The 18681-nt window shown below is 37.9% G+C and overlaps 1 protein-coding gene across 1 annotated transcript in view; it reads left to right on the forward strand.

Moving 5' to 3' along the window:
• The first annotated feature begins 136 nt into the window (after window positions 1–136).
• LOC126371481 (leucine zipper putative tumor suppressor 2 homolog) overlaps window positions 137–18681 on the forward strand; it is a 120603-nt gene continuing 102058 nt past the window's right edge. The window contains exons 1-2 of the mRNA XM_050016792.1: window positions 137–364; window positions 17999–18105. Of these exons, the coding sequence (XP_049872749.1) occupies window positions 18019–18105 (87 nt within the window). The 5' untranslated portion in view covers window positions 137–364; window positions 17999–18018. The remainder of the gene's footprint in view (window positions 365–17998; window positions 18106–18681) is intronic.

An 18681-nucleotide genomic window follows, 5' to 3' on the forward strand; every position in this document is an offset into this window, starting at 1 on the left:
CTCGAGAATTAGAATAACAATGAAACAGTGGGCGAAGTCGCCACTCAACTCAAAAAGCCAAACTTGACGGTGGCGGGTGCGCGGTCCTTGTCCCACGAGCGAGGCGAAGCGAGAGAGCGCTATACAAAAACCTCGGTTTACACTTTCATCGGTTGAAATGCACGCGGCGCTCCGCGGTGGACGAGACGAGACGCCGGCCGTTCCAAACAACGTCGAGCTTACACACGAATTATAACTCGCCGGACCCACAGTGATACGAACTTTGCTTGTGATTTGTGCCCCGAACATTTAACAGTGAATTACCGGACTGGACTTTTGGTGTTGCAAATAATATTATCGTTCTGCTCTCTTCGTTTCTGTTGAGGTAAGAAGCTTTTATTTATTTTCGAACTTTTGCATGTAACTTGAACGGTTTTTGAAAATTAACCGTTGTAGTATTGCTTTAAAGTTTTATTTTTACGGTTTTTACGTTCAGCAGTGATGAGTTGTGCAACTTTTACCTGTGCAACTTTTACCTTTTAGAAGTTTCATAAAGAGTAGGTATGTTTTGTTAGTAAACATTTATTTATAGGTATACCTATCTAAGTTGAACACGATAGAATTTACTGGCGAAGGAAATATAGGTAGGTAATATGCGAAGTTATATTTTCCACAAGGATAATCCAATAGAACAACTGAAGCTCATAGACAATCAAAATCATGTGAAAATTTTCCGGGACAATAAGCAGCTAGGTAGGTAGGTATTTATTTGTTTTATAGGCACCTACCGTTCTATAAAAGAAATAAGATCACTGAAACTCATAAACCACGATAGATATGAGAGGTCCTCAAATTGTAATCTAAGAAACCGTAGATAGGTACAGCAAACCTAGGCAATAGGTAGCTACGTAGTTCTAATGAAGATTGTATTATGTATTTACCTACCTTAGTGTAGTGCTTTTTTGCTGACTGCACAAACTAAATTCAATTCAAAACACTTATTCGGTAGGTGGCTAGCGACTTATAGGTATAAAACACACATGGCAATCATAAACCTACCAGACTCGAAGTCAAGAACCGTTATAAACAACAGCTACAAGTTTAAGTTAGGAATTGCAAATTCATAAAAATATCTATCTAAACTAGAAATCGTCACTGTTGCCTCCACTTCAATCACACCTACTTACGCCTTAGTTAAAAATCGTGTTAGTTACGATAGTTACATAACTATCCCAATTAATAAACGGATTTGTTAGTTTCTTATTTTAGCAATTGCCATAGATTTGTTATGGTTTTGGGCGATTTTTACTATTACCAGAGATAAATAATACCTAATTTACTAAGTACCTAACTACCTAGGTACTTATAATGTTCTGTGCGTATCATCCATTGGTTATCGTCGCATCTTACTAGGCGAAATAAGTAGGTAGGTACTTAATCAATATCTACACTTTCAAGATTTAAGTGCAATCGCAAATAGATAGGTAGGTGCTTAAGTATACTTACCTGGCCACCTACTTTCCAATTCCAACGTATTGTTCTAAAAGAATTGAATTAACTTTACGATTCAAAACAAAACGTGTTTAGTGCGTAGATAATTAATTCTAATCACCCACTTCTAGCAGACGCTTTAAGAAGTCTGTACATCTTAACTTGACCCACACTTCCAATATTTACTGTGTAGTTTCCAAGTAAAGTTGTGCATTTTACGAGTTGTACGTGGTCGGTGTCAGAGGTCTAGCCTGTCTCACGTGTAGCCAAGGCTAGCCTAGATCGGAAAACGGGTCTTACGGCGTTTGTTCTCACACAAAACTGGATGGCCGCCGTTTGTATTACCTATTTAACCATTTATTACATGGTCTTTGTAACGGACTGTGACTTGCGTCTTCGGAACGCTTAGCCGCCAGTATTTACGATCGACAATATCGTTTTACCAATCTGTTTCGAATGTTTGTCTTTTTCTTCCTTATGTTTTTTTGCTGTTATTTCGTTTTGTTAGACAGTGACTCACGGTAAATGACGAAATTGGTTCGTAACTAGCGACCAGCGAGCATGGCATTATCTGGCTTACATTCAGTAATTTGATTATGTACACAAACTTAAGAGAAGAATTTTCTACAAAGGAGAATTTTCCGGGAAAAAAAAAGTTTTCATCTCGAGCTCCTCCGAGCTTCGGAAGGCACGTTAAGCCGCTGGTCCCGGCTGCATTAGCAGTCGTTAATAACCATCAATCCGCACTGGGCCCGCGTGATGGTTTAAGGCCCGATCTCCCTATCCACCCATAGGGAAGGCCCGTGCCCCAGCAGTGGAGACGTTGATGGGCTGATGATGATGAGAATTTTCCGGACCCATCCCTAGCGACCCCAGTCTCCACCTCTTATAGTATTCTTCTTATAGTCTCAAGCTTTAGCTACAAATAAAAAGATCGGAGCATAATCTGTGATCTTTGAAACACACGTCGTGTTTATGGCGGTTCGCGGACAATAGGGGTAATTACAGTCTGTGCTGTGGGCAGGACTTGTGCGGCTATCGCCAATCTACCCCGCTAATAAGCTGTTTGATTTGCTAGCCTTATGCCTAGCTTTGTTTTGTTTATTCATGTTGGCCATTGTGAAGGTGGGATGCGCTCGGGCACTCTGAAAATAGGGGTGGAGGTACAGACGAAGCTGCTAAATATGGCTGTACACTCTCGCCGATATAAAACGCTATTGTTAAAAGCAACAATAATAATATTAAGGTCTTATTGAGACAATTACTACCTCTATAACTTATGAAGCCACATCTGTTCTCACGCTTCAACCTGTCCATAATTCCAGGGCTAATTTCAGACTGTATTTTTATCTTTATTAAACGCATTATTCCGAAAGGCGAAGCACAGAATAGTTATGAAAATTTCTGAACAAGTTTATTGCATAATATTTCAAAAAGACTATTCCTTTTGCTGTCAGTAATAGGCAGAGGTTTAAAGAACCATACCGTCTGTCCGTCCATCTCTTTTGTTAGGTCTATCTCCGTATCTGAGGTATCATACAAAATTGTTCTTTGTGCTCAATGCGTGTTTTAGGCATTAGTAACGGGCAATTTAATAGAGACCCGTCAAGTTGGTTAGGAACTTACGGAGTTAGTATGATTTCAGAGTTCAAGTTACGTTGGGCTAGTAATAAGTCTTCCTTTTAGCCTCGCTAAAGTATCCTTTCACTGCAGGATTAAAATTACGTAAAGAGCCATAAGTTATGATCTTACAGATTTGTTCTTAAGTGAAATCGCTCTAGAAAGAACGTCCTTTTATCTCTGATGAAATGCATGATACGAGCTGTTATATCATTTTTACCCGACTGCAGTGAAGCAAAAAGGGGCCATATGGTGAGCAAATTCTTAGGACAGATTGGCATTCGACCACGGTTACCTCCTAAACATCACTATTCGGAAGAATTTCAGAGAAATATTTTCTTATTTCATACTTTTTAGAGCGTGGTTTTTCCAAAGTTGGGTTTTAGTTTTTAAACGCAATGGTTTTATGAATGTTGGAGTTACGTTAATGTGATTAATAATCGCAGTCGATTTGCATGCTACTGAGTGTGAGATATTTAATGTGTTATGTTGCGTTACGGTTTTTTGTTTTGCTATTTTCAGGCTTGTATTTTTACTAAACCGTTGGTTATCCTTACATAACAATGCGTGACATATTATGTCCATGACAACAAGACAGACTTTGCCACTTTTTATCTATCCAGCACACCATAGTAATTAAAGGGATCATTTTTTTTTTTTTAATTATATTTGATTAGCACACATAGCAGAGAGACCTAAAATTGCCATTGTAAAAATATTAGTAAAAAAAAATATTGTTGGGTTGTCTGTTGACAACCCCGTTTAACAAAATTATCTAAGTACTAGCCCGCGGCTTCGCTTGCGTTAAATTGGGGTAATATTTCCACTAGGTAACATTTTGAAAGAATAACAATCAGACAGACTTACTATATTAGTATGGATCCAAGGAGTAATTAACGGCCTCCGTGATCCAGTGGTTGAGCGTTGGACTCAGATATCGCAAAAATCACTTTGTGATCCTTAATTTGGTTAGGACATTACAACCTGATCACTTGATTGTCCAAAAAGTAAGATGATCCGTGCTTTGGAAGGCACGTTAGGCCGTTGGTTCCGGTTACTACTTACTGATGTAAGTAAGTACCTAGTCGTTACATGAGCTATGTCAGGGGCCTTTGGCGGCTCAATAATAACCCTGACACCAGGGTTGATGAGGTTGGTAATTCACCTCACAACCCACACCATAGAAAAAGAAGAAGGAGTAATTTAACTAGGTATATAGCTATAGGCATTTACTTACTTATGTTTTAGAATACGATTGGCATAGATTTATTTGATTCCTTTTATTACCAAACCATTGGATATCTCATATAAAGCCGAAGTGACTATAGCAGACTGGCTCCCATTGTTCAGGTTGTGTTTCGGCGGAATATAAAGTTACTAGATATGTGCATGCACATATCAAATAGCAACGGATTGAATCTCATGGATTGCAGGACAGGTACCACTTCAGATATACTTAGAAGAGGATTTTTATTTACGTTTCCTTTACGACTGATGAATGTTGAGGAAGCAAGAGAAATATGCCAAGATCGATGCAAATGGAATTCCATATTTTAAGTTCAGAAGATACACTTTTCGGATTAGATATAAGTTTTTAATATCTTTACTTCACGTTCGTCCGTTGGCGCCCGAAATCTGACGTACCGAGTTGCCATCCGACAACATAATATTTAATCACAGGTACGTATTTGTAACTGATAAATATAACAGTTACACAACTTAATACTTAGCGATACGTCAGAAAACGCACCGGTTCAACGTTATTATGAATAAATACAGATTAAAATATATAATTCTTAACACATATTATGCTTTGCTTACCCCAATGGGAAATAGGCGTGAGTTTATGTATGTATGTATCGTGAGTTTATGGAGATCGGGCCTTAAACCATTACGCGGGCCCAGTCCGGATTGATGGTTATTAACGACTGCTAATGCAGCCGGGACCAACGGCTTAACGTGCCTTCCGAAGCACGGAGGAGCTCGTGATGAAAACTTTTTTGTGGTCACCCATCCTATGACCGGCCTTTGCGAAAGTTGCTTAACTTCAACAATCGCAGACCGAGCGCGTTTACCGCTGCGCCACCGAGCTCCTCAATTGAGATATACTCGAGAGCTTATGTTATAAGCTTAGGCCCAAAATAGGAAGCGACACTGGTCGCTTACCTAAAATGATACCTATACACCACAAGAAGTGCTTATTATCCAAGGGTGATAGATTGCGCGCAAAAAAAGGGGAAAAAAATAAAATGTTATAATACTTATTCCCTCCCTGTCATCGTTTCAAGACGAAACAGGCAGTCTTGTAACTCTAGCCGGCACCACGTCTCGTTCCTTCCTAGTTCCAAGAACACACGTATTGTGGTGTTTCTTGTCCATTGTTGCCTAGCCTATCGGGTTGGCTTACCTTTGAATTGGTTCTCTCTATTAACTGGAACTAGAACAAAATATAATCTAGTCCTTTTTAATTATATGTATTATTATTAGCCTGTATGATCCCATGCTGAGCAAAGGCCTCAGGTCTTTAAAGTTATCGGTGTCGTTGTGTTGTTGTTTGTGTTATCGAAAAGACTGGATAGAGCTCGCACAGAACCGGGATACTTGGAAGTCCTTTTTAATTGTTATATTTTCATAAAAAAAAAACTTTTTCCTTTTTTTTTAGGTTTGAATCACCTGATTGTCCGAAAAAGTAAGATGATTCCGTGCTTCGGAAGGCACGCTAAGCCGTTGGTCCCCGGCTACTAGCCCAAAGACTTCCACCAACCCGCAGTGGAGCAGCGTGGTAGAGTATGCTCCATACTCCATACCCCTTCCGGTTGATTGAGGGGAGGCCTGTACCCATCAGTGGAACGTATGTAGGCTGTTTATATTTTATGTTTAAAACAAAAACAACACAAAGCAGTTGGTCTCATCATGTTGGGTTCATATTGCGATGGATGTACCTCTGACTAACCCATTGGGATATAGTCGTGAGATTATGTTATAATGTGTTATTTTTTATGAAAATAAGTTTGCATTAGACCATAATTGTTTAAATCATTTTGCACTTGACTTGTCGGCGTTATAAGATATGGTCAATCAAGCTAAGTATATAAATTTAGGACGTTAATGTAGTTAGTCATATTGCTACCTAGACAACCTGGGACCAATCCATCTCACCTATAAGTAAGTACATTTTATAATAGGTGAAAGTTTGAAATAAATAAAAAATAGTTAAGAGAAAAAAATATTATCACTTGCCTAGTAAATGCCTATTCACTCTCATTTTGAGGAATAGTGGGTGATGTGATCCAGCCGATTTCGGGTACGGCGACTGCTTCGACTTCGACGTTCATGTGCTCGCATGTGGCTTATAAAGCCAATCATATTGGAAAAGATCCTCATACATAACGGGCTTTATTCTTGCTAAATTGCTCATTCAATCTAATTTTTTTTCTACATCTCCGCTCACTTGTCTTGTTGTATAACTGTTTTTCATTTATTTGTGGTAGGTAGCTTGTAATTGGCCTTTACTTAATATTAAGTGTAACACTAGGTCGCGGGAAGCCGTTGGATGCGGGCAGCGCAGGACCGATAGTCGTGGAGATTCTTGGGGGAGGCCTATGCCCAGCAGTGGGCGTCGTACGGCTGATGATGATGAAGTGTAACATTGTGTGAATTAAGCTGTAAGCTCCCCAAACAAAATAAAATAAAATGTGAGTACACCATTTAAATATGTATAGTTGATTGCCGTACGCATATAATAAAGTACCTAATAATGAAAAGCTTCACCTAAAGCAGCGTACCCACAACCTCATTCCTATTCGCAATGGCAAGCCGGAGTCACTCACGAGGGTCCATGTCAGATAATCACGGCAGACGGATGAGTCACGAGCCACGATCAAATTGACTTCCTTTGTCACACCGGCACTTGCGTAGCGATAGCAACGGACGAGGCTTTGGGCAAAGAATAAACAATAATATTCCGTGTAGAGCGGTAACTCTCCGTCCTTAATCAGCGCGTATCGCTATCGACCCGCTAGGGTCGATTAATTCTTTCAAATATTGTTCCTCTCAGACGACGCCCTGAGCCGAGGTTCGCGCCCAACTGGGCACCCTCAGGCCTGTTGTCTTAAACGTTTTACCGGGTGAGAGCCTTCAGCGCTCCCCATTTGTCCGGCCAAGTAGTTAATGCCATCTGCGGCAAATCTACAAGAAGTCACGTCAAAAAAAAGGTAACTCCGCCCCGCACCAATTCGTATTTGTCGCCTACCTCACCCCCTCTCGGTCTTTAGCTTTAGTCTTATGGCCGTAAGCCGGTAAAGTAACGTTATTTAGGTCTTAGAAAATGAAATTGATGATTAACGGACTTCATAGCGTGTCGTGTTTCGTCATCATTATCTCGTTTAAAAATAAAATTAAGACATTTGTAATTAATATACAGTTTCGACATTCTGACAAAAATACCCTTATCCAGAAATATCCTTATCTTCTAATTTTAATTGTTATTTTACCTCCTACTCTCTATACGCAAAACCTTATCTTCATATTTAACTGGTTTCATAATTGTATGACAACCAGCAACAATTTATTTACGCGACCATAATTTACCTATAGTTATCCTAACTATCCGGGCCATATGTCTCACATACTGACATATACCCTATTCACACATACACACACGCATTATTACACACCCTCTTAACGAACATACGCAATTACACCCTCTACATGCACACTTTATTAACACAGCTCATTAATTTTAATTTGTTTTGATTATCTAGATTTAAGCATTTATATTTTATTTTTTAGTGCTTTTTGGGGCACAGCTGAAAATCAGCGTTTTGTGGCACTCCTTCAATGTCGGAGTGTCACAACATATTGCTGAGCTGACGTCCCTTTTTAGAAATAAGTTTGTAATTACTATGTTCACTCCTACTGTTATACCAATACTTATATCTAAAATAAATGATTTATATTCTATTCTATCATCAATTTAAGAGCCACGCTCTTGTCGGTGCAGCATTTTCCATGCTACTTTTTTAGGGAGAAATAGGGCAGTGGTTTCTCTCTTGCCTTCCGCCCCGCAGTACTCTGTCTGACGCAAGTGGGATGGCGCCCAGAGTAGTCTATTACAAAGCCATACTAGGACTCGAGTCCTCCGCCTCTGAATAGTACTGACAGTTACTGCTGCCCTCTGTTAGGTTCCAGGTTACAATCCCTGTGACTTGCCCCTTCCGTCCTGCATTGCCGTACCGATGGCTCCCATCTTCGCCTCTGCAACCGTTGGTGTCAATATTATTTATTTATTTATTTAATTAGTACTGCCACATGGTTTACATTTATACATTAATACCAATTATCTCTCGTAAATATGTAAATCACAGTTACGTACATAACTTACACAATATAATTGTCTTAATTTCTAACAAAAGAAAAACAAAAAAGAAAACATTTAGCAAGTATTCATTATTTCCATTGAATTTCTATGTCGACCGTACTGAGCCTATTCATCGTGACTGCTTTTGGAGCTTATCTCCTGGTGTTACGGTATAAGAGAGAACAAGCGGAACTTTGACCTATCTGAAGCATCCAATCTACGTGCCTAATTGAAATGCCTACCAATGAGCAAAATGAAAAATCGTACTAGAAAACCAAAATAGGTTGACCCTTAAAATGTATTTATTGACCTTTGTGGTTCAGTGGTTGAGCGTTGGGCTCACGATCCGGAGGTCCCGGGTTCGATTCGGGACATATCACAAAAAAATACTTTGTGGTCCCTAGTTTGGTTAGGACATTACTGACTGATCACCAGTTTGTCCGAAAGTAAGATGATCCGTGCTTCGGAAGGCACGTTAAGCCGTTGGTCCCGGTTAATACTTACTGATGTAAGTAGATAGTCGTTACATGAGCCATGTCAGGGGTCTTTGGCGGCTCAATAGTAACCCTGACACCAGGGTTGATGAGGTTGGTACTCCACCTCACAACCCACACGATAGAAGATGTATTTATCCGCTCCGTGTGTACGATGAAAAGATGTTTTCTTATTAGCAGATAATATTGAAAGACGTTACATTTAGGACAAGTTTTGTTTTAAGAATGTCAAGCATATATGCTTTTGTCATTTAAGTACATTGTGATTTTTAATAATTATGTACCCGAGCAATAAGAAAATAGGTGATGTTCATATTAAAACTGTACAACGCTATCTATATTGTTTTTCGGGAAAATAGCCTGGAAAGTCCCTCATTTTGAATAAGTATAGTCGTTGAGCTTATAATGTACTTCAATGTGTATGAAATGCGTTCTGTCAAACTTATTTGTCGGTCATTGCGTCGGCGCCACCGGAATTTTCGTCGGTAGAAGTAGGTATTTGTTTGTAGGCATCTGACGGACAGACGAACGCGGTGTCTTTTACGAACTCTTAGAATTTGAAGAGGAAAATGTATTCTGTCATTCCTAGAAACCTAAGAGTCGCTTTGTGTTAGGTTTCAAGTTTTTTCTTATGTCGACCGTTCGATAGAAAAAGCTGGTAGGTTGCTTAGAGCCACCAACAATAGTGTTGATCTAAGCTCACTGTGGAAAACGAATTAAATTGTTAGAACAAGTAAAACTTTTATTAAATAGAAATATAATTTTAACATTACTATCAGTAATAAAGCCATACGTTTTGGCGGTAACCACAGACTGCGAATCCTCGAGTTGACAGTTGACATCTAATGTCAAACGAGAGGATATATACGTTTACAGAGTGAGTTACTAATACGAGTATAATATTTTACAATAAGTATAACAATTTATACATATAGCTAGGTATTTGTACATTCAATTGTTATATTAATGCAGGAATAATTGGAACAAACATAAAGATAACTATTAATGTATACAAACACAACTGTAATACCAGTGTTATTTGTAACCGATAGCCCATATCATGAAGATAATAACAAAATATTATGGTATTGTGATGAAGTGACATCTTCAAGGCACATCATCCTTTGAATGACGTCTAGAGAACGAAAGTGTCTACGGCAAAGAGAATATAGTCACTACGTTTAGTCAACGTCTCGTGCGCCGAGCACGATGTTAACTCGCCACCCATGTACATAAACTCACGCCTATTTCCCACCGGGGTAAACGGAGGCTATGGAATTCCATTTGCTTCAATTCTGACATTCTCTTGCTTCGTCCACTTGAGTAGATCGTACTGAACCTTTTCTAAGGACATCTCCAATTTGGTCCAACTTAGTATTACTGTTTTCATGTTCAATGAGAAGGTAAAAAACCCGTCAAATTGTTATTTGTAGTTTACAGTATTATATGATGGATGATGTATGAAGCTCACCGGCCTCCATTTTATCTTCCATCTTCAATCCATTGTAAAGTGATCCTTACCAAAAAGTCGTTGTTTAAAAAGCAATCCTTCTGTTATTTTATAGAGCCCACCCACAAATATTGTATTATGATAATGTAAAAGATACGGTCATAATATCATAAAATTAATATATGTATCTTCTGTATTCGTTTTGAACTTTCCAAAATTAAATTCGTAGCCGTTTTTGGATATACAGGGTGTTAGTGAAATCGTAATTCGTTACTAAGGGGGATGATTCAGACAATGATTCTGAGTTAATATCAAATGGAATTTTCCATCACAAAATTATTTTGTATGTTAGTTTTTTTTAATTGTTTTCAGTTCCATACTTTTGCGGCGGAAAATTCACCTTGATATCAACTCAGAATCATGGTTTAAATCATCCAATCAAAGTTTTCGTTACGATGTCACTAACACTCTGTATTGTATGTCTTGAAATTTCATCCAACACTTTTTGTTGTCTAAAGGGATTACATACCTACATAAACAGCGTATGTTTATACGTCCCACTGCTGGGCATAAGGTAATTCTTAACTTTTCAACATTACTTTCAGTACATAGGTACATAAAAAAACCAACGTTTTAACTATAAAAACCTATTTGATAAATAGAAAGCACTTTTATTACTTCTAAGATTTCTATAGAGAGTGTAACAATTATACGCGTGTAACTAGAGTTGGGTATCAATCGTGGTTCTCACGGCGACTCCGGCGCATCGATCGAGATAACGATTTATTTATCACCTCGGACTGCCGACCACCCGTGTATCGACGCTTTATGCTTGTTAGACTCTTCTTATTTATACTTCCCTGGTACTTCTGAGTTACAAACTATGTGATAAATTAGCAGGAATTTTGGTTATTTAACTGAATTAACTTGCAGCTTCTTTTCCCCGGCTATACAAGTTGTGAGAAGCTGCAGTAGTTTTAGGCGGATGAGACGTTCGTTATGTAAAAAAATACGATTCAAAGTGTAACTATGTTACCTACTGAATAAAGATATTTTTGAATTTGAATTTAACTGTATGTATTTTATTCACGCCCGTCATCCCTAATGGGGTGATAACCCGGACACGACACACAAAAATCTCGTTCTTTCTTAAGTGCGAGTGAGACAAACTTATTAAAAGAATTCTGAGGGAGTTCGCAGATATTTCTTTACGACAGTCTTCAGTATTTCAGTATAATATTTAGAATTTCTCAGAACATAAATTTAAAGCTCATGTGAAGTTTACTTTATGTAAAAAAGCTTATTATAAGATGAATGATTACCTAAATGATAAAAATGTCTGGTATTAAATGTGTTCCTCTAGATATTAAATAACTTGTAAATTATACCCTCATTGATTTAAAAGATGTGTTGCAGTTTCTTGTCATTTCTTCTCCTCAGTCATAACACCTTGCGAAATGACGTAAATTCAAAATTAAATGTTACATTGACCTTCAACAAGTTTATCCATGATAATTACGTTGAATAAATGATTCTGTTTTCTGATGTCTGAGTAGGTTTCAGTTTTCTCCGCCGCTTCTATCCCCAGTACCAGACTTGAGACCCAGCACTAATGAGTTAAGAGCAATTTTCACTAAGACGAGCTAACGCTCGACCATTATAGACGGCGATACAACTCACCACCTTTTCACATTGGTCTAATAGGAAGCTCGGTGAGGCGTGGGTACTTAGTTCATCTTGCGATGGATGTACCTCTGACCCCATTAGGAAGGTCGAGTTCTTATGGGTAAAGAATACTTTATCTAAGAAAAACATCAGTCGTTTTAAAGATTTGTTTCTCTTGCGTCCATGGCGGAAGGGCTTCGTTTAAGTATTATAAAAACATCAACAGTGTCTGAAAATAGCTTCAAACGAGATCAAACGCTTCCACGAAGATGGAGTATATTTGAAACGGAAGAAAGGAGTCACAGAGTTATAAAAACATAACATTGCATCAGGCACGTATCCCTAAAGGGGTAGGCAGAGGTGTGTAGATTTGTAATGAATGACTTTGAAATTTGTTAAGATTAATTGTTATTTTCGTTAATTTATTTTAATTTAATACCTAGAAGGACTCACATTGACCAAATTGGAGATGTCCTTAGAAAAGGTTTAGTACGACCTACGTACTCTAAACCGGCGTGCATGTATGAAGCGATTGATAAATGTGGAGGAAGCAAGAGAAGTGTATCAGGATCGAAACAAATGGAATTCCATAGTCTCTGCTTACCCCGGTGGGAAATAGGCGTGAGTTTATGTATGTATGTTATTTTAATTTTAATAATTGTGTATCTTCTTGACATGATTATTCGCATGTTATAATTTTCATAACTAAAAATGCTAAATGCTGGCCACCTGCAAACTGTACTTACCATTCTTAAAGCGAATAAATGAATTATGAATTATACATACCCACTTCTCGTCAGCGAAACATAGAAATGAAACAAAAGCAGCAAAACATTAAAAGGGTCACAGAATAACATTAAAATAAACACAAAAATAAATGCAAAAACGTACCTATCCATAAATACTGTACCTACTGATACTGACAAGCTGAGTTCCCCTTCATATCTTAGCCCATTCAAGAAATATACTTCACTAGATACGCACCTACAAGTGTATCAATGGAATGTTAAAATTAACTTTTTTATAGTTACCTTCATCTGCCACACCCATTCATAAAACCATTCCGACCGTGTAACAGCCAGCAGCCCTTTGCCCGAAGAATTCCCTAACTCTATTACAAAATTGAACAAAAAAAACAACAGGAATTCCTCCGCGATTGAGACGCTGTACGCAAGCGCAATTACGAAGCAACCGAAGTTGTTCGGTTTTTATCGGAGCATTAATAATGGCCGTCGCGTCTAATGCTCGTCCGGAAAAAGAAAAAATCTTTGAGTGCTGCTAGGACTTGGGAAACTGTTTATCTATAGGTTTATAAGTAGAGAATAAAGGTTAACACAGTGGTTGAGCGCTGGGCTCACGATCCGGAGGTACCGGGTTCGACTCCCGGTGGGGACATATCACAAAAATTACTTTGTGGTCTCTAGTTTGGTTAGGACATTACTGGCTGAACACCAGATTGTCCGAAAGTAAGATGATCCCTGCTTCGGAAGCCACGTTAAGCCGTTGGTCCCGGTTACTGCTTACTGATGTAAGTAAATAGTCCTTACATGAGCCATGTCAGGGGCCTTTGACGGGTCAATAGTAACCCTGACACCAGGTTTGTAGAGGTTGGTACTCCACCTCACAACCCACACGATACAAGAAGAAGGTATTGTTTATTCTATGCCTACAGACAGCATAGCAACCATACTATCAAAAGTATTATCTGCTATTGCGCAATTTACACAACATATTTCCGTAACAAAAACATCGTAAGCGGTCAACAAAATAGATATAATATCGTTATATCAGTAAATTGCACTTGTTATTGTACAACCTCCTCGTTTTTGTTCATAAATCTATCAATCTTGCATAAGTTACACGGTGCATGGTTTTATGCAAATAGATAAGTAATATAGTTTACAGGAAGTGTGTTTTTTTTGTTAGACTTGAAAATCTAGAGCGGGATGAGATTGCTACATCGTCTTCGGCTACTTTCTATTTAGTTTTCTTGTACGTTTTTGCATATCTATTTATAAAGATGATCTGAAAGAGATTATGTATTTTACAGAGAAATAAAGATAATAAGTTTAAAACTAAAACCCGATTGCGGAAAAATCACGCTCTAAAAAGTATGAAAATTTAGTGAAGCGTTGTCGTATGCCAATATAAGTATATAAGTGTAATATGTATTTTAAGTCCTTTTAAGACAGTAATTAAATAATAAACAAACAGAAACTTTGTAAAAAGTGTATTACCTATAAGGTTAGTGATTTTTTGAAGATATACACGCATGGGATTAAATGTCTGGGAACTGATGTTAGGCAGCCAAATTACTAAATTGTATAAGTATTTTATGTTTTTTTTAAAGAACGTCTAGGGTTCCTAGGGGTCCTGTGCCGAGGTTTTTCTTGCAGCTTCTTTTTCCCGGCTAAACAGGTTGTGAGAAGCTGCATTGGTTTTAGGCGGATGAGACGTTCGTTATGTAAAATATGACAATTAAAAGTGTAACTATGTTACCTATTGAATAAAAATATATTTGAAATAGAAATACTCTTTATTTGCTTTTGAAAAGGGTACATTAATAGATGGATGCCCATAAAAGTCTCTCCTTATCAGCTATCAACAATAGCATGCAAATATTGTTACAGAAACATTAACAAAAACAACATAAAGAATAACATAAAGTCCGAGAATTACTTCGAACCCTTCACAAAAGTAACGTAAATCAAATGATAGAGTGCGTGATAGAGTTCGACATCGCCAGTAGCTATAATTAGGCATGACAATGATATTTAAGCCTTTGAATGTCTATACAAGGTCACAGAAGCCTTCATCCATTAAATAAATCACGATAGTGGAAACCCCAATCTGTTGAACCGGTTGGCAAATTGTAAATACTAGTAAACACGCAGGATTTCATCTGCATACATCTAAGCACTAAAAAGAAGCGGTATATAAAGCGAAAGTTGATGGTAGGGCTGGCAGAGAAAACCGAGAAGGACTTACGATGACCAAATTGGCGATGCCCTTAGAAAAGGTTTAATACGATCTACTCTAAACCGGCGTGCGTGTATGAAGCGATTGATGAGTGTGGAGGAAGCAAGAGAAGTGTGTCAGGATCGAAGCAAATCGAATTCTATAGTCTCTGCTTACCCCGGTGGGAAATAGGCGTGAGTTTATGTTTGTATGTATGTACATCTAAGCAACTACAAAGAAAACTTTCGTTTTGACATTTCGTAAAAAGTATCTCATTTGACTATCTCATATACCTAATAATGTAACTGAAACAAGTCGTAAGAAACCCCCCACACTAGCGTTTTTCGAGCGCTGGCCGGCTGACGAACGCCGAGCGTACGCGGCCCTGGCGTCGCGTCGTCGCGGCGTCGACGTCCCGTAGACGTCGCGCTGACGCTGGCATAACGACGACGCTCGAAAGACGCCAGTGTCTTTGCCAGTGGGCGGTCTGTAAGACTGTTTACAGTATATTACATTTGCACTTTAAAAACGTTTGCATACTGTAATTAATAGTTGTTGTTGCACCACAAAATGAGGTAATGTGCAAAGGTATGCAAAAACGAGTTGCTGATTAGAATATTTTAGTAATATCCTGTGTTTGCTTTGCTGAGGCAAACGGAATGAATGGTACTTTAGAACCTAATTTCACAATTCAATTTACAAGATAATTAAATATGACATTTATTGATGTGTTCAACCCCGTGGTTCAACTTTAGTAGATAAGAAATACCTATGGCATATTTCAGAATAGACAGGTTTTGTTGGTAGGCTTTAGAGGACGCGTAAAACTGTTCATCCGAGATATTTATGCATAGGTATCGTAAGTTTTAGCCGATGCACACAGAACTAGGAAAAAATCGCAATGGAGTTGCGCTGCTGTTGAGTAAAAGATGAATAAAACGCAAATCTGTTGAAGAAGATTCAATCCCAATAATTTAGTTTCTGACATTTATTAAGAGGTGAACAAACGACCTCGGCCACCGAAACCGTTGAATAATCTGCATATCGGCACAATACGTCCGCAATCCTATCATATTTAGTGTCGTTTCTAGTTTTTCTACAACAAAATAGTTTTGAATCTAGAACGCAGATAACAGTCGTTCGTTCGATTCACATACTTACATTTTACAGGTCTTTTGCAGCGTGGTAGAGTACTTTTTTTTTAACCAAAAAAATTTACATATCATGGAATAATGCAGACATACCAATAAACCGTCTTGGGTTTGTCCTGGCATGCCATCGCTTCATTAAGTATAATATATCTTGTTTTAGAAATTGTTTTACTTACTATTTTTAAACAGTGATGTGTTTTATTTCAACAGTTTTTCTTTAAATTTATTATTTATTTCCATTGTTATTAATTATATTAGTTTTAAGACAACACATACGTCGTGTAAATATGTATGTGTGCACTTATTATGCATGCTCCATACCCTCTCTGATGATGATGATGATACCCTCTCTCGTTGATAGAGGGAAGGTTTGTGCCCAGCAATAGGACGTATGTTGGCTAGCTGTTTATGTTGTACTGAGAGTTAACACTCATAAAATGTAGGTACGCTTTTTTAGACTAGCTCGACGATTTTACAATACTTTTTTGTATACTTACCTCAAAACCCCAATCAAATATTTTGTTTTAAATACCTATCAATAAAGTCGGTTATATTCAATAACGACGTGTTAGTAAATCGATTTCCGTTTAAAATCCAATCAATCGATTCACAATTAGATAGTGTTACTAATCGATTCAATATTTTTGCAACACAATTAGAGTTTACCTGTGATATCAATAATAATTGGGGTCTTATCCATTATTGTTGTAATTATCTTGATTAAGGAAGTAAGTTTCTAAGCAGGAGGTATGTTTCCTCAAATTTATTCTAACGTGGCTTACTTATTCATTTGCCTCAGATATTGCTTGCCGGAAGTTAAGTTTTGTCTATGGAGCAAATTATTGCAGTTTCTGCAATAGATAATTTAATGCGAGAAACATAATAATCGTTGTTTTTGTTTCATTACTTATAATAAGTGAAAAACGTCATAAAAGTCAATAAAAAACATTTATAAGCGTGTAATGAACAGTGCCGCATGGGTTCTGTTCAAAGTCTAGTCTAGGGATGCTATACGTGGATAAACTTCGTACGACTATTGGTCCAAGCCCTCATAATATGAAATAGCGCCGGGAGCGGCACGGTTCCCTTGCCGTCTGTACTGTGTAGTATACAAGGTGTAAGTGACATCGTAATGAAAACTTTGAGGGATGATTCAGACCATGATGATGATGATATTCCTTTTTATTATTGTAATCTCTTGACCTCATTTCATTGTTATTATTGTGTTATCTTCATTTGTTATATTTTTATATTTTGCATGCTACAATGTTTGGCTAAACATGTCATGGACCTGTATAATTTATTTCCATCTCTGTAGGTATACCGTGTTTAAAGCAAATAAAGATTATATTCTATTCATGATTCTAAGTTGATATCAAGTGGAATTTTCCGTCGCAAAAGTATGGAACAGAAAATATATAAAAAAACACAAAAATATTCATGAAGTTTCCGAGAGGAAATTCCACTTGATAGCAACTCAGGATCATGATCTGAATCATTCCTCAGTATTCGTTACGGTGTCACTAACACCCATACCTACTTGTATGGCTACCTGTATGTACTGGTTCAGGGTGTAAGTGACATCGTAACGAATACTGACGGGGCTGATTTAGCTCATTAGTCTGAGTTAATATCAAGTGGAATTTTCGATCGTTGAAAGTATAGAATTGAAAATAAATAAAAAAAAAACATGAATTTTGCGATGGAAAATTCCACTAGATATTAACTCAGAATCGTGGTCTTAATCATCCCCCTTAGTATTCGTTACGATGCCACTAACACCCTATATATTATACTGTAACCAAATTAAAGACCTATTCCTTTATTCCAGACATGCTTGAAGTATAAAGCATGGGTCAGACAGAGGACGCGCGTCGTTCGCCGGAGCTGCCGCCGCTGCCTCCGCCCATACAGCCCTGCAGCGGCTTCCTCGGGAACGTGAGTACACACCTTTATGACTACTAGAGATAATATTTACAGGATGGGAGTAAAGTACTGAAAGACTCCTCAGTTTATTGCTTTAAAATGCACCTCTAAACTAAACCGATGGTTTTCGAAGTCATTGGTGCTAATTCCTGCAGACGTCATCTAATTTTATTTTAAGATATACCTTTCATTTTCTTATCCGTTGAAAAAGAAAGGGACGGGTAATCGACAGGCATAAAATTTATGGAATTAACGTCAATTTTAAGCAGAAATCTAAAACAAAAATTTTACATCGGCCAATAACCCGACAGAGTTCAGTAGACAGCACGTCAAACGGATTACATACCAGCTGCAGCAGTTTTAAAATTAACTTGTTGACAATCATCTACGTCCCTTTCCTTTTCGTCGGTTAAGAAAATGACGGATGTAACTTAAAATGAAATTAGGAGGTGTCTGCAGGAGTCGGGGCCATTGTGTGTTATTGTTGCATGTGCGGTGAAGGAAATACCTACGTTGTTTTCCGAGAAATGTTTTGTCGGAGTTTGCTCTGAGTTCGTACTGGTGCGAGACATATAGTCGCATTCATAA

This window comes from Pectinophora gossypiella, chromosome 12 (assembly GCF_024362695.1).
Source record: "Pectinophora gossypiella chromosome 12, ilPecGoss1.1, whole genome shotgun sequence".
Lineage (NCBI taxonomy): Eukaryota > Metazoa > Arthropoda > Insecta > Lepidoptera > Gelechiidae > Pectinophora > Pectinophora gossypiella.